General features: G+C 40.6%; 1 protein-coding gene across 1 annotated transcript in view; it reads right to left on the reverse strand.

The window, feature by feature from the left end:
• Positions 1-15,372, reverse strand: part of trip11 (thyroid hormone receptor interactor 11) — a 122,877-nt gene that overhangs the window by 46,511 nt on the left and 60,994 nt on the right. The window contains exons 10-13 of the mRNA XM_059962291.1: positions 10,257-13,295; positions 9,279-9,419; positions 2,976-3,169; positions 1,550-1,713 (exon numbers count right to left, since the gene is read on the reverse strand). Coding sequence (XP_059818274.1) covers positions 1,550-1,713; positions 2,976-3,169; positions 9,279-9,419; positions 10,257-13,295 — 3,538 coding nt within the window. The remainder of the gene's footprint in view (positions 1-1,549; positions 1,714-2,975; positions 3,170-9,278; positions 9,420-10,256; positions 13,296-15,372) is intronic.

A 15,372-nucleotide genomic window follows, 5' to 3' on the forward strand; every position in this document is an offset into this window, starting at 1 on the left:
ATGACTTGGCCTCCACAGCCATCTGTAGCAATGAATTCCACAGATTTACCACCCTCTGACTAAAGAAATTTGTCCTTACCTCCCATAAAGGGAAGCCCTTTTAATCGGAGTCTGTATCCTCTCTGATATAGACTCTCCCACTATTGGAATACTTTGTTATCTTGGAATAGTGTTTATTTGGTTCAAACTCACATGCCAATCTTATAGATTTGCCATTTACGACATCTGTCATGCAGAAAGCAGAACGTTGGTTCAGTATGAAGGATAATTTTTATCAGATTGAAGTTCACAGGGAATAAAAAATATTGAATCAACTGCCCTCAACTGCATCTCTTCCATTTCACGCACATTTGTTCTTACCCCATTCTTGCACCACCCTAGGGATAGGGATAGGGTTCCTCTTGTCCTCACTTACCACCCTACCAGCCTACGCGTCCAGCACATAATTCTCCAGAACATTCGCCACCTCCAACGGGATCATACCACCAAGCACATCTCTCCCTCCCCCCACCCACCCACTTTCTGCTTTGTGTAGGGTGTGATCCCTGCAGGACTCCCTTGTCCATTCATCTCTCCCCACTGAGCTCCCTCCTAGCACTTATCCTTGCAAGTGGATCAAGTGCCACACCTCCTCCCTCACTACCATTCAGGGCCCCAAACAGTTCTTCCAGGTGAGGCGACACTTCGCCTGTGAGTCTGTTGGGGTCATATACTGTATCCAGTGCTCCCTGTGTGGCCTCCTGTATATCGGTGAGACCCAACGTATATTGAGAGACTGTTTCACCAAGCACCTACGCTCTATCCATCAGAAGTGGGATCTCCTAGTGGCCACCCATTTTAATTCCACTTCCCATTCCCATTCAGATATGTCAATCCATGGCCTCCTCTACAGCTGCAATGAGGCCACAATCAGGTTGAAAGGACGTCACCTTACATTCCATCTAGGTAGCCTCCATCGCGATGGTATGAACATTGATTTCTTGAACTTCCAGTAATGTCAACCCCACTCCACCCCACCATTCTCCATCCCCTTTTTCCTCTATCACTTTGTCTCCTGGCCTGCCCATCATTTCCCTCTGGTGTTCCTCTCCACTTTTCTTTCTTCCATGGCCTTCTATCTTCACCTATCAGACTCTTCCTTCTCCAGCCCTGTCAACTTCCCAGCTATTGACTTCATCCCTCCCCCTTCACCTATCACCTTGTGTTTCTTTCTCCTTTTCCCCACCTTTTAAATCTCTCCCTCATCTTTTTCACTCCGGTCCTGCTGAAGGACTTCGGCCCAAAACGTTGACTGTACTTTTTTCCATAGATACTGCCTAGCCTGCTCGGTTCCTCCAGCTTTTTGTGTATGTAGCTTGGTTTTTAGATTTTTCTTGTTGCCTACTTATCTTCACAGAAATCTATGGGTTGCAAATAATTACAATCTTTGGAAACACAATTAAATGACCAAAGTATAAAGGAAGCTGTAAAAATCTGCACATCTAAATTTAATCATCCATCTGACTCAGCTTACTCCGAAGCTACTTGTTTCACTTTAGCAACATCTTACCCTGTTGAAATTGCTCTATCACCATCTGCAGGTTGGTCAGCGACATTGCATACTGCTTTACTTGTTCTTGAGCGGCACGTAACTGCACCATCGCATCATCTCGCTGCTTCGTGATGGCCTGAAGTTGTTCTTGCAAAGACTCCACTTGAAGACTGGCTTGGTGGCTATAGGGAAGATATGCATGGTGTTCTGATGATAAGGTACACTGCTCAAGCATAGCATGCCTTCAGATAAAATGGTTTGGAAGCAAATGTGTAATTACATGCATAGCATCACAGTAACTGTGTAGTCACCCATGCCTCCCAGAAAATAAATCGTATCTGACATTAGAGCAAATAATTTTCCATTAGCAACCTGCCTGATTAATATATGTTGGTACCACATTTACAATGAAGCTGCTTATTCACTGTCAATGTGTTTGGATTAATTACATTCATGCGCCTGCTGAGATGCAGAAGAAAATGTGTACTTCTTTTTAAATTTCAAGCAAAACTTACAAATTTGCCTCTCCTCTGCTTTATGGAATACTATCCCTAGAATTCACCATCTTGATTAAATTGGGAGCAATCTCAGGGACTTTGATCTTGTAGAAACCAAACATAAGGATAAATCTAGGCCGACCACTAGAGAAATGGTGCAGTATGACAGGTATCCTATTCTGGCAGTAGAAGGAAGGTGATATATTAATAATCCTCCTTTTTTTTACTTACCTGTTGCTAAAATAAGCAGGCTGACTGATCTTAGTTTGACCTGATCTCATGCTATAGAAGTCTGAAGTCACTTCAGTCAGAAATGTCATACAAAACATGACTTACAGTGATTCATTGTGAAGAAAAACACAGGAAAGTCTTAGGAAGTGACTGTGTGGTATGGAAATTGCACTGCAGAAGGCTCTACCAACAGGTAGTCAAAACTGCCTAACGTATCACTGGCACCAGCCTACCCGTCATCAAGGACATATATGCAGAGAGCTGCTAAAAGAAGGCCCATAACATCCTGAAGAATCCCACCCACCTTCTCATGGACTGTTTGTTCCACTCCAATCAGGAATGCTACATAGCATCCACACCAGGACCACTAGACTCAATAAGAGTTACTTTCCCCAAGCTGTAACACTACCCACCAACTCACCCCTCCACATCCCTACCACTACTACTTAATCATTTTCTGACAGAGTCACTTCATGTGCTGACACTCCTGCATGTGGCGCTACATGTCATACATAAGCCATCTTATGTTATTATATTTACTGTGTTATTTTATTATCATGTTCTTTAACTTATTGTGTTTTTTGTGCTGCATCGGGTCTACAGTAACAATTATTTTATTCTCCTTTGTACTGAAAATGACATTAAACAACCTTGAAACTTATCCACTTTAATCACCATTTTAAAATCTAATATTTTCTAAAAAGGATGACTTCTACCTTGCACTTTCCACAGCGCAAGACGAGGATGCCAACGTTTCCTCCAAAAAGGTTATCTTCCTCCTCAGCTCAGTCTCTCGGTCCTCAGCTGTCAAGGCCTCTTTGGTGTATGATTCTTCTATCTCAATTAAGTGGTTTCGCAGTCGCTGCAACTCCTGGCTCAGACGCTGCTCCTTATCACGCATATGCTGCAACTGAAGTAAAGGGTGCTCATATCATGATGGGTGTAAAGTAGGTTTCCTAATATTTTCTGTTTTCCTGTTAGCAAATTACATGAAAGTAGAAGACATGACATGAAGGAACAGAGATAAGGCAGATATGTTGGAACCCATGTTGGGTTGGGGGCTGGCCCCACATATCATCACTGTTCTCCACTGTTCAGTCCTGTGGTGCACCCAGCGCAAGACAAGCTGTTTTGCCTTCATCTGCTGAACCTGCACAAGATGAGGAACTGCTGTGCACCTGTTCTTGCAAAATTTGCATTTAAAATATTTATTATCAACATTAATTTCTTTCCGAGCCCATACAGCAAAGTAAATTGATTAATTTACATAATTTAAGGTTGCTCCTTAATTAATAACTCTCCAAGACAACATCCACGCACCATCAATCTTCAGGTCATCCTACTCAGGGACTTGTGCTAATATTATTTTTCATGAGTGTATCTATATGTGCTATGTGTGACTGAATTACTGTGTTTTGCATCTTGGCCTTGGAAAAATAGTTTTTATAGCTACGTAGATGTATGTGGTTGAATGACAATGAAGTCTGAACTTGAACTGACAAGATCCCAATTAACTGCCAGTGAAGAGAACTTCAATCTTCCTCTGCAATCAAACATGTGGTCAACTGTTTTCAAGTTAAAGAAACTGATTCTTCTGAATCTAACAAATTACACAATTCACTGCTTCACTAAATCTACTGAGGCAACAACAGATACCCTTAAATGTGACTGGGTACAGCAGAATGCACATTTCTGGAAACCAGCTTATGTTGAATATCCTGACCTAGGATACGAAAGATGTAATTTATAAAATATGATATCTGTTAGTTGTTAATCACAAACATCTCATGATTTATCTCATATTGGGCTTTAATTGACTCTGTGGTTGCCAGTTACATGGTGCATAACTGCAACAAGATGTGATGATCCTTTACCTATTAAGTAGAAGGCCGAGACCATCGAGGGCTGTGGTAGACTGCAAAACACAGTGAAGATCAGAATGCACAGAAGAGTTGCAACACCAAATTAAAACTGAGTATGTAATATAATCAAAACTACATACCATCACACACTTCCAATAGTTCATTTAACATGGGAAATGATTAACTCAAGAGCAACCTTAAGTGAGGTAAATTAATCAACATACTTTGCTGCACGTGCTTGGAAAGAACTTAATGTTGATGATAAATATTTTAAGTACAAATATTTCAATTTTTCTATTTCTTGTAGAAACATGCCCCTCTAAGAAAGCTCAAATGATCTGAAGATGCTCAAATACACTCCAGAAAACAAGAAAAAATTATTTGTTTTAGAGCGCCCTTAGCAAGGTATCAAGCAGGTTATGTACTAAGGAGATTTACCCATTAATGAATGTGCTCTCTCATAGGATTTCTGCTAGTGGTTCCACCACTTTGCACAGTTGCTGAAAAGCTGATTTTGTTTCTTATTTCTATTGTAATTGCTTCCTCTAGAATGGGCAAATCCATCATCATTACTTCACTGTTTAAACTCTTTACTCTTGAATCTATGTCTTCACAAACTTCCACCAGACCTCCAACTAGGCCAAAAATGAAAAAAAGATTTCATTCCAAGATTTGTACCTAGCTCTCCCATGAGTAAATCTCTCTGAACAGGATTCACTGGATTCTCTCTACTCATTCTCTCAACAATATATAATATCATACATTCAATGATTTCCTTCCCAACGTCAATCCTTTATTGTCCAGTTCATAAAGTTCCCTACTATTCATAAGTTGATCATTTTCAGCAATGGCTTTCCTTCTTGCACCATTCTTTTGGGGTTTCCCGAAGTCCACTTGAAAAGGCTAAGTGACCCTACAAATGTGGCATTTATGGCATTTATATCCCTACTATTGCAAGATTGCCTTAACCAAAAGCACTTGAAAACATGTTACCTCACAGGAGGCATATGAATAGTAGAGCATTAAACAACTCTACTGTGTTAAGATAACTCAGTAGATAAGTTACTGAAAAGCAAGAATTCTGGACATGAGTCAAGATACACAAGTTTGGATCTTATTGGGGCACTCTCAAAATAGTAAATAAAATCCAGACCTTCATATACAAAGCTTGACTCAGTAAAGGTAGTCACGAAACTACAGGATACTGAGAACACAGTCTGCCTCCTAACACTTATGCACTATATATGACTCCACCTCTGTTTAAGTCAGTGGTTCCCAACCGTTTTTTGGCCATGCCTCACCTAATCACCTCTAAAATCCTGATGCCCCCTGTGGTGATATATAATTCTTATTATTCAAAAAGTGAACTCCTATTCACCTGGAGGAAGCCTAAAAGACCATTGGTTTAAACAAGCTTCCAAAGAACATGGCATTCATGAAAGAGAAAAATAAAAGAACCAAAGGGCTGTTAAAGTTCTGAGGAAGAAATTACTAAGAAATTGTAAAAAAAAGAACATTAAGTGATATTAAAATAATAATAATAAATAAATAAAACAATGCCGATTCGTTTCTACAGCATACAAAGACAGATACACCGTTTAAAAGAGATGACGCAATGTACACACCTTCACACCACCAAGAACTGAAAGCTACTGCAAAAAGCAGCATTGGCGCGACCTCGTACGAGTTTCTTACACATTTGGACTTGTTCATTCGTTCCTTCCTACATCAGTCAATTCATTAATTTAATTATGAAAGCCATTTGATGGTTGTAATGATGGTGATATACTATGTATACAGTACATACGCAATTACACATGTACATACACACGAGTATTTTTATGTATGCATACTGTATATACACATGTATTAACTCGCACACATACTCATACTCACACAGACTTACTAGAAAAAATTCACTGTTAATAACTCATTCTCGAATTGCCCCCCTTAAAAATCAAATTACCCCCATGTGGGGCGTATGCCCCATGTTGGGAACCACTGGTTTAAGTTATTGACTTAACTTCCTTCTCCGTTTTAATGTAATTGGAATGCACAATAAATCCTAGCACTGCTAGCAACTAACACGTACCTGGAATGAATGAAGACATCATTTTGTTTTATTTTACAGTAAGAGGTTAAAATCAGCATTTATTGCTAATATTGCCTCAGCGACCCTGGATTATCACCCACCAAGAAAAAGTAGACCACCACCTTCCCCACTGTCACAAATATCAACACATCAGCAGATCTCCAATCCACAGGCTCCAACTTGAGTGTGCCCCAATCCCACACTTGCTGCTCTCAACTCTTATCCAAGATCCACAAGCAGTACTTTCCCAGTATTCACATTGTTTCTACCTGTTGAACTTCATCTCCTCGTACCTTGACTCTACTGTGTCTCCTATTGTCCAGTCCTTTCCCACCTACATCCTGGAGACCTCACGTGCTCTCCACCATATTGACAACTTCCCTCCCCATCTAACCCTCTCTGACCCCTAAACTTACCCATACAACCATGGGAAGTGCAACATTTATTCTAACACTTCATCCCTCATACCATTCAGAGACCTAAGCAGTTCTTCCAGGCAAGGCAAAGATTCACATGCCCCTCCTCCATCCTTACCTACTGCATTTGATGCTCTTTATGTGGCCTCTTCTAGAGCAAGGACTGAGTAGGCAGTCAATTTGCATTCGCTCCTCAGTGGTCACCCTGATTGCCAGATGGCATGCTAGTTGAACTCCCTGTTCCCACACCAACTTGTCCACCCTTGGCCTTCTCCACTGCCAGAGTAAGACCCAACACAAACTAGAGGAAAACAAAACCTGCACTGCCTGGGAATTTGACTACACAATGATACAAACATTGAGCTTTCCAATTTCAGGTAACCCTTACCTCCTGTGTTCACCTCCTTCTGATCCACTTCTATCCCATTTATGTTCCCTTTCCCATACCTTCCCCCAACACCCATCATTCATTTTTGTCCTCCTCTTGGGTCTATCCACCTACTACCCACACACTTCACTCATCAGATTCCCTGCTCCATCTGCCTCTCTCTCCCTTAAACAGTTCCCATTATCACCTTCCTTATCTCTCAGATTCCAGCACTTGTAACCTTTATTCCCTTGCTCATGACTAGCTTGTTTCTGCTTTTACTTTTCCCCACCTACCCCACACCCCAGCTTATCTCCAATGGCTCTTTACTTCCTCCCCTTGTCTTGCTTGCTTCCACCTATCGCCCAGCTGCCTGTCTCTCAATTCCATCCCACCTCTTCACCTTTAGCTGACTCTTCTGCCCATCATCTCTCACTCTTCTTTGGTCCACCTATCACCTACTAGCCTGTCTCACCACTCCCCTTCTCCTGTTTACACTGGCTACCTTCCCTTTGACTCTCAGTCCTGACAGAGGATCTCAACCTGAAACAACTCCTTTCCCTACCTACAGATGTTACTCGACCCACCATGCTCCTCCAGCAGATTGCCTGTTGCTCCAGATTCCCAGCCTCTGCAGTCTCTTGTGTCAGCATTTATTGCCCGTGTCGAATTGACATGGAGACATGCACTTCAGATGCAGAAATCTTTTTGGTGAGGCATTCCACATGCTCCAGGATTTTTGACTCAGCAAAAGTGAAGTAACAGCAATGTATTTATGGGTCAGGATGGTGTGTTCATCTCTGTTTGGCTAAGACGAGAACCAGCAGATGGTTGTGTTCCCTACACCTGCCAGTCTTTTGGTGGTAGATATCTTCACAGATCATGCTGGGGTGGCACAGTAGCTTAGTGGTTACAGAACCAGCGACCTTGGTTCAATTCCCTCCAATGTCTAAAAAGAAGTTTGTACATTTTCCCTCTGACCACATGGGGTTCCTCCCACAGTCCAAAGAGCTACTGGTTGGTAAGTTAATTGGTCATTGTAAAGGATCATGTGATTAGGCAAGGGTTAAATCAGGGGTTGCTGGGTACTATGGCTCAAAGTACAGGGAGGGAGGGAGGGAGGGATGGATGGATGGATGGATGGATGAATAAATAAATAAATACTGCGGAGGGGATTTCAAGAGCAATGCGGTCAAATACGTGAAGTGCATTTTGCAGTTTGGCTACACTGATGCCACAACTGGCTATCCATTGACAAGAGTTTTGAGAGTGATCCAGTTTCAGATATGAAGGGTTTGTTTCTCTATTATCATAAAATAGAAAACAAACTGGCAGGAGGTACCATAGCATTGGGACAAAGCCTGTTAGGATGGGAAATACACCCTCGAGAATATCTGCTGATGCTAGAAATCCAAAGGAACACCCACAAAATTGTGAAGGAAATCAGCAGGTCAGGTAGCATCTATGGAAGAGAGTGAACAATCAACGTTTTGGGCTGAGACCCTTCTTCAGGATGGGAAGTGCTTCTTCTACCAGTCTGTAAGACTACTGAACTCCCTGCCACCATCCACGTTTCATCACATACGATGCACCAGTCGTGTTATACTGTTTATTTTTTAAACTTGTGGCGTAAATGCACCTTATTATTTGTTAATTTATTTGTGGTAATATTACTTTACGTATTGTGAGCCTGAGCTATATGTATTGTGTTGTGCTGGGTTGAATGACAATTAACTGAACTTGAACAATAATTAGAAGACACCGTTCTGATTCAGGGTGTCAGTGAGCCACACACTGAAAAGTAAAAGGAACACAAGCTCCAAAAACAGAGCAAGTGCCGCTGAACTAGTGTTTGCACAAGGTGTATTAGTTTTGTGCAATTGAGAGTACTGTAGTTACTTGGGGAGAGCTTTGTGAAATTTGCATGGAGTTTGCTTTCAACTGGACTAGGTTTACTATTAGCAACTGAAAGTGCTGAAAATACTCAGCAGTTAAGGAAACATCTAGGGAAAGAGGAAGAGAATTATAGTTGGAGACAGTTACACCACTCGTCATAACTCAAAGCACTAACACTCTCGCTCTCTCTTCCCACAAGAGGACAACTGATCAACATCTTTCCAGCATTTTCAGCTATAATTCTAAATTCCAGTATCAGCAATATTTTATTTTGGAACTAGATTTAAACTCTGGTGCCTCACAAATAATTGTGAGTCATGCTTAATGTGCCTTACCTACTCCCTCTATAATGTTTGAATTTAACCACAATTCTAATGATATCTTACCTCATTCACTAATGCAGTGGCTTCCATTTGCTTCTGCTTGAGGGCCAGCATAACTTGGTCTCTCTCATGCTGAAACATGCCTGCTTGCTCCTGCATTGATTTCACTTCATTAAGCAGCTGATTTAACTCGCCAGTCTTCCCCTTCAAGTTGTGAAAAATAACTGATCAATTCTAAAACAAAACTCGTGCCTGGAAAGATGAAGTTTTAAAAAACTATATTCTACCTATGGAACTACTGTATATAAGGTTTTGACTTCCTCTTTTAAAATTTCTTTTGCATTTTTCAAAATTTAGAATCGTGCCCTTTATTACGTTAGAAAGAACAATACTACCAGCAATAATATTTTCACATTTTAAATTGCTCTTTTCACACCTAACAATATAATATAAAGACACATGTCCTTTCGAAGTGTTATATTCCCCAGCTTTAACTATTTGAAACACCTAGTTGATTGCTGACATGAAAATAGTAACTGAGAAACAACAAGGTATTTTTTCAACATTTGTGATGATCACTTGAAGGATCCTAGGGCCATTTTGCTATTATCAGTAGATATAAGAGAAGATCAAGGAGAGCCTTTGAATATTAAAATCCATAGTGGGGCTGCTCAACCTTGGGAAGCCATTCTTTTAAACGGAAATAGCAAATTCTAACACAGTTACATCTGAATTATAACTTTTAGGCCATAAGGAAAAGGAACCACCACTAGGATATATGTGTATTATTCTCTTAAATTATCAAAGTAACCAAGGAGGAAAATGCAAATCATTTCAAAATCAGTGACTGACTTTTGCAATTGGCAACTTGTTTTTAAAACAGAAAAGCAGGACACGTACTCTTACAATTTTTCAACATTTAAAAGCTTTACAAAATCTTCTACCAGCCTAGCCTGCTGATTCCTAATGCTGTTATTGCCCCATGACTGTATAGAACATGTTCCACCGACAACGCAACTAATTAAGGAATTTTGAACTAACCGCTTCTTTCTCCTTTAACAACTTTTCTAATGCAGAAGCTTTTTCTCTCATAGAATTTGATTCAAACTCTTTTTCTTTCAACATCATGGAGAATTGCATATTAGTTTCCTGTAGGGCTCGAAATTCAGTTTCCTTTTCCCTTGACTTGGCCATAATTTGGTCATTCTCCTCTTGAGCCTTCTGAACGTCCAACTGCAAAAGCAAAATCCTTTCTTTCAGATTAGTGACCGCCTGCTTTAAAACTTCATTTTCATTATCCTTGTTCCTCAAGGATCCTGTCACTGATGACAACTGGTCACTTTTTGATTTGATGAGAAGGTCTTTTTCCCTGAATGACCTTTGTAATTCTTCATTCTTTTCTTTCATTTGCTTTATCTCCAGGGCTACATCCTCGTGCATGCTTTTTCCAATGTTAGAATTCATTGGCTGAGAGGCAGATAATTCAGCATTATTCTGAAGTGCCAATATTGTGGCATCCTTCCCCTCCAATATTTTATTCAAACGTTCCACCTCTTGCTGTAGTCCTTCTATTCGGTTTAAGTGTTCTGCTGATGAACATTCATGGGAAGTATTCTTCATATGCAATATTCCTGTGCTTGTTCCCAACATTTGTGGTTCTGTTGGTACACTATCCAACTTGCCCAATATCAGATTCTTGGTGCTGCTGAGTTGCCCGATGCTTTGCTGGACCTCTGCAAGCTCCTGGCTTAGGCTCTGCAACTTCTTTTCCTTTTGTTCATAACTATAAATTAAGCTGTTGTAGTCTATCTGGAGCCGAGAGTTGCACTCACCATCTGTAGACAATCGGCCCTGAAGCTTAAGGAGCTCATCCTGGAGTTGAGCTGACTCGTGCTGCATGTTTTGAACAGTGGTGATCACCTGCTGTTTCCACTCTTCCATCTTCTTCACTTGTTGCTTTAGCTTGTCACGCTCCTGCAAGAGCTCTTCAAACTGATTACTACTCACAAGGCCTGACTCGCCATTCGCCCCCATTCCAGAGGTCTGCAGAACAGTGACTAAAGTTTGGCACTTTTGACTAAGAGCATCAATTTCAATGTCCTTCTCGCGGATAATCCGAGACAAATTCTGGATTGTTTCCCGTATCATATCCTGACCCTCGTTTTCAGTTTTATTGACCATTTTCAGATTCTCCTCTTGGAGTTTCAAAAGAGCAGCTTCCTTTGCAGCAATAATGTCCATCATCCGATGGTATTCTGTCTTTAGTTGACTGTTCTCCCTTGTCTTTTCATTTAACACTGCCAATACTTGCTCTCTCTCCATAGCATAAGCCTGCAATTGCTGCTGCAAGTAGGCCACGTCCGCACCAGCCTGCCCATAGGTGCCAGAGGTTATCCTGGCATTAAGAGTTTGGATTTCCATGTTCTTCTGTTGAACGATTTGGGTTAGCTTAACGACTTCATCCTTAAAAATAGTAAACTGATCTAACTGCTTAATCAGAGACACATTCTTCTCATTCAGTACCTTTATCTCCATTTCTTTTTCTTTTATACCATTAACTAATCTATCAATCTCCACTTTAGACAAATCATGTTTTTCATTTCCATTTTCACCATTTACTGCTTGCACTTTAATCTCTTGGAGAATAACTGGAGCATCTGTGGGGTCATCCTGAAATTCTCTTTGCATTTTCATCTGATTGATGGATTCCTGAAGGCTATGGATTTCATCATCTTTCTCACAAATTAACTTTTCATATTTTGAACTGATTTCCTCACACTGGGTTTTAGCTTCATCCACTCGATCTTGTATGGAATGCTGGAGCTGGAGGACATTCTGCTTTTGTTCCTCAATAGTCTTCTTGTGAAGCCTTACTTCCTCTTCAAGACTGTTCCTTTTATTGTTCAGTTCAGTTATTTCTGTCTCCAGCTCTATTATTATATCAAGGGTCTTCGGTTCAGCAATAGGTTGAGTCCTGCTTTGTTGGTCCCCCAGCCTATCTATTTCTTCCTTGAGGTGGTTGTTCTCTTCCTTCATCACACTTAGTTGCCGATCTTTCTCTTCAAGGTTTTGCTTCAAAGACTCACATTCCCCTAAAATCTTTACATTCCTTTCAATTTCTTGCTGCAGTTCTGAACTTCGCGCTTTCAGCATTTCAACAAATGACTCTTTTTCCTCCAAAAGATCTGTCAACTGCTGCTGTCCCTCCAAACTAGATTTCAGCATCTCTTTGGTCTCTTCATGGTCTGCTTCCAGCTGCTCTATGTTGCGTTTGAGCTCTTCAATCTCAAAATCTTTCTCTTGGATTGTCTTAATCAAACGATTATGCTCTTTCTGCAAAGTCGTAGCATCTAAACTTTGAGCCTCTGTTAATTCCTTGATGGTTTGCTCGTATTTTTTTGCTTCTTCATTCAGTCGTTTCTCAGCCTGGCTCAATTCAGACTGCAGCTGGGCTTTTTCCATTTTCACTGCCTCCAGCAAGGTGCTATTCTCCTTGGAAGCCTCACTGTTACTGGAAACAGTTTCCTCAAGTTGCCCTCTAACTTTATTCAAAGCCAAGTTGGCTTCATCTTTATCTGCAACAAGTTTTTTATTTTGGATTTTGAGATCATAAAGCTCTGTTTGCAAATCATCATTTACAGATCTGGTTTCCATAATTTGCTTCCTCAGCTCTGAAATTTCTCGATCTTTATCTTCTAGTAGTCCTTTTTGACATGCACTGCTCGGAGTTTGCTGAACTACTTCAGCAAACTCCATTTTGGCAACCTCTAGCTGTGATTCTGCACTCTTTAGCTTCTTTGTCAGATCTGCAGCTTCTGCCTTCAACTCCAAGTTATCCACCTGCGACTTGTTTAACTTCTCTGTTAGGTCACTGACTTTCGTGTCCAGTTGTTGTTTGCTCATGTGCAATTCATTAAGTGCAAAAGCACTCTGGCTCAGCTTGCCCTTCTGCTCTTCCAGCTCTTGCACCATTAATGCCTTTTCAGCCATGATGACCTCCAACTCTGATTGCAGCTGCATGATCTTTCCTTCGGAATCTTTTCGCTGCTGTGTCAGCTGATCTTTGGATCTAATCAAATGCTGCAGAAAATCAAGAAATGATAATATTATTCAGGCATGTTTCAAATGCAACTCACTTATACTGCATATTATGAGCATAAATCGGTTCTAACTTTTAGCCGTTTTAGTAGGACTGTGTGTCACATCATTGCAGGCAGTTTACAAAATTGCTGGTACAAAATGTATTTATTTATTATTGAAATATGGCACAGAGAAGGCCCTTGAGCCATGCTGCCCAGCAGACCCTAAATTTAATCCTAGCCTCGTTACTGGACAATTTACAATAACCAATTAACCTACAAACTGGTACTGGTATGAAGGGAAACCAGAACAACCAGAGGAAACCCACACAGTTATGGGGTGAGTGCACAAACTTCTTACAGGCAGCAGCAGGAATTAAACCCGGGTCGCTGGTACTATAAAGTGTTGTGCCAACTACTGAACTACCATGCCACCACAAATTCCACAAATACCCACAGTACAGCCAAAATAAATTATCTAAAAACTGTTCAAACTTTACATTACAAATCTCCTCAATGTGGTATTTAATATCCTGTAAGCATCAAAGCTTATATTTATATGTTTATAAATATGTTTATATTTAAATGTTTATATTTCTATTATTTACAAAGCACACAACGAGAGTCCCTTGAGTATGCAATGTATTTTCTGATTATAACGCAACTATTATTCCGCAACCCCTTTCCAAATTACAGCAGCTGGGTATACTACAGCATTGAAATAGGGTTAAAAACCAATCGTTGGCACACCTTTTCCAATCTGATGTGGTAAATACAGTGGTGCCAGAAAGTTTGTGAACCCTTTAGAATGTTCTCCATTTCTGCATAAATATGACCTAAAATGGGATCAGATCTTCACACAAGTCCTGAAATTGGATAAAGAGAACCATTACATATATTTGTTGGGAAAAGCATGTGAACCTTTGCTTTCAGTAACTGGTGTGACCCCCTTGTACAGCAATAACTTCAACCGAATGTTTCTGATAACTGCTGATCAGTCCTGCACATTGACTTGTTGGAATTTTAGGCCATTCTTCCTTACAAAACTGCTTCAATTCTGGAATGTTGGTGGGTTTCCTTGCATTAACTGCTTGCTTCAGGTCTTTCCACAACATTTCTATAGGATTAAGGTCAGGACTTTGACTTGGCCATTCCAAAACGTGAGATTTCTTCTGCTTTAACTGTTCTTTGGTAGACTGATTTGTGTGCTTCGGATCGCTGTCTTGCTGCATGACCCACTTTCTCCTGAGCTTCCATTCACAGATGGACACCCTGACACTTTCCTGTAGAATTTACTAGGACATTGCATAGTTCATCAATGATAGTAAGCCGTCCTGGTTCCAAGTCAGCAAAGCAGGCACAAACCATGACACTGCCACATCCATGTTTCACAGATGGGATGAGGTTCTTATGCTGGAATGCAGTGTTTGTTTTTCACCAAATATAACGCTTCTCATTTAAGCCAAGAAGTTCTATTTTGGACTCATGCGTTCACAGAGCATTCTTCCAATAGCCTTCTGGCTTATCCACCTGGGTCTTTAGCAAACTTTAAATGGGCAGCAATGTTATTCTTGGAGAGTAGTAGCTTTCTCCTTGAAATCTTGCCATGCGCATCATTGGTATTCAGTATTTGCCTGAAGGTAGATTCATGAACTCTGAGATTAACCAGTGCAAGAGAGGCCTGTAGCTCCTTAGATGTTACCCTGAGTTTCTTTGTGACCTCCTGGAATATTACATGCCTTACTCTTGGAGTGATTTTAGTTGGTTGACCACTCCTGGGGAGAGTAACAACGATGTTGAATTTCTTCCATTTGTACACCATCTGCCTGACTGTAAACTGGTAAAGCCCAAACTCTTTAGAAAGGGTTTTGTATCCTTTTCCAGCTTGGTGAGCATCAAAAACTATTTTTCTGAGGTTCTCAGGAATCTCCTTTAATTGAAGCATGGCACACTTCCAAAAACCTATGTGGTGAAGATCAGACTTTGATAGTGAAGACCCAGGTTTATGTTTTTTAAATAGGACAGAATCTCCTACATACACATTGATTGAAATACCTAATTTCCCCTTTAAATGAATT

The sequence above is a fragment of the Hypanus sabinus genome, chromosome 2, assembly GCF_030144855.1.
Source record: "Hypanus sabinus isolate sHypSab1 chromosome 2, sHypSab1.hap1, whole genome shotgun sequence".
Lineage (NCBI taxonomy): Eukaryota > Metazoa > Chordata > Chondrichthyes > Myliobatiformes > Dasyatidae > Hypanus > Hypanus sabinus.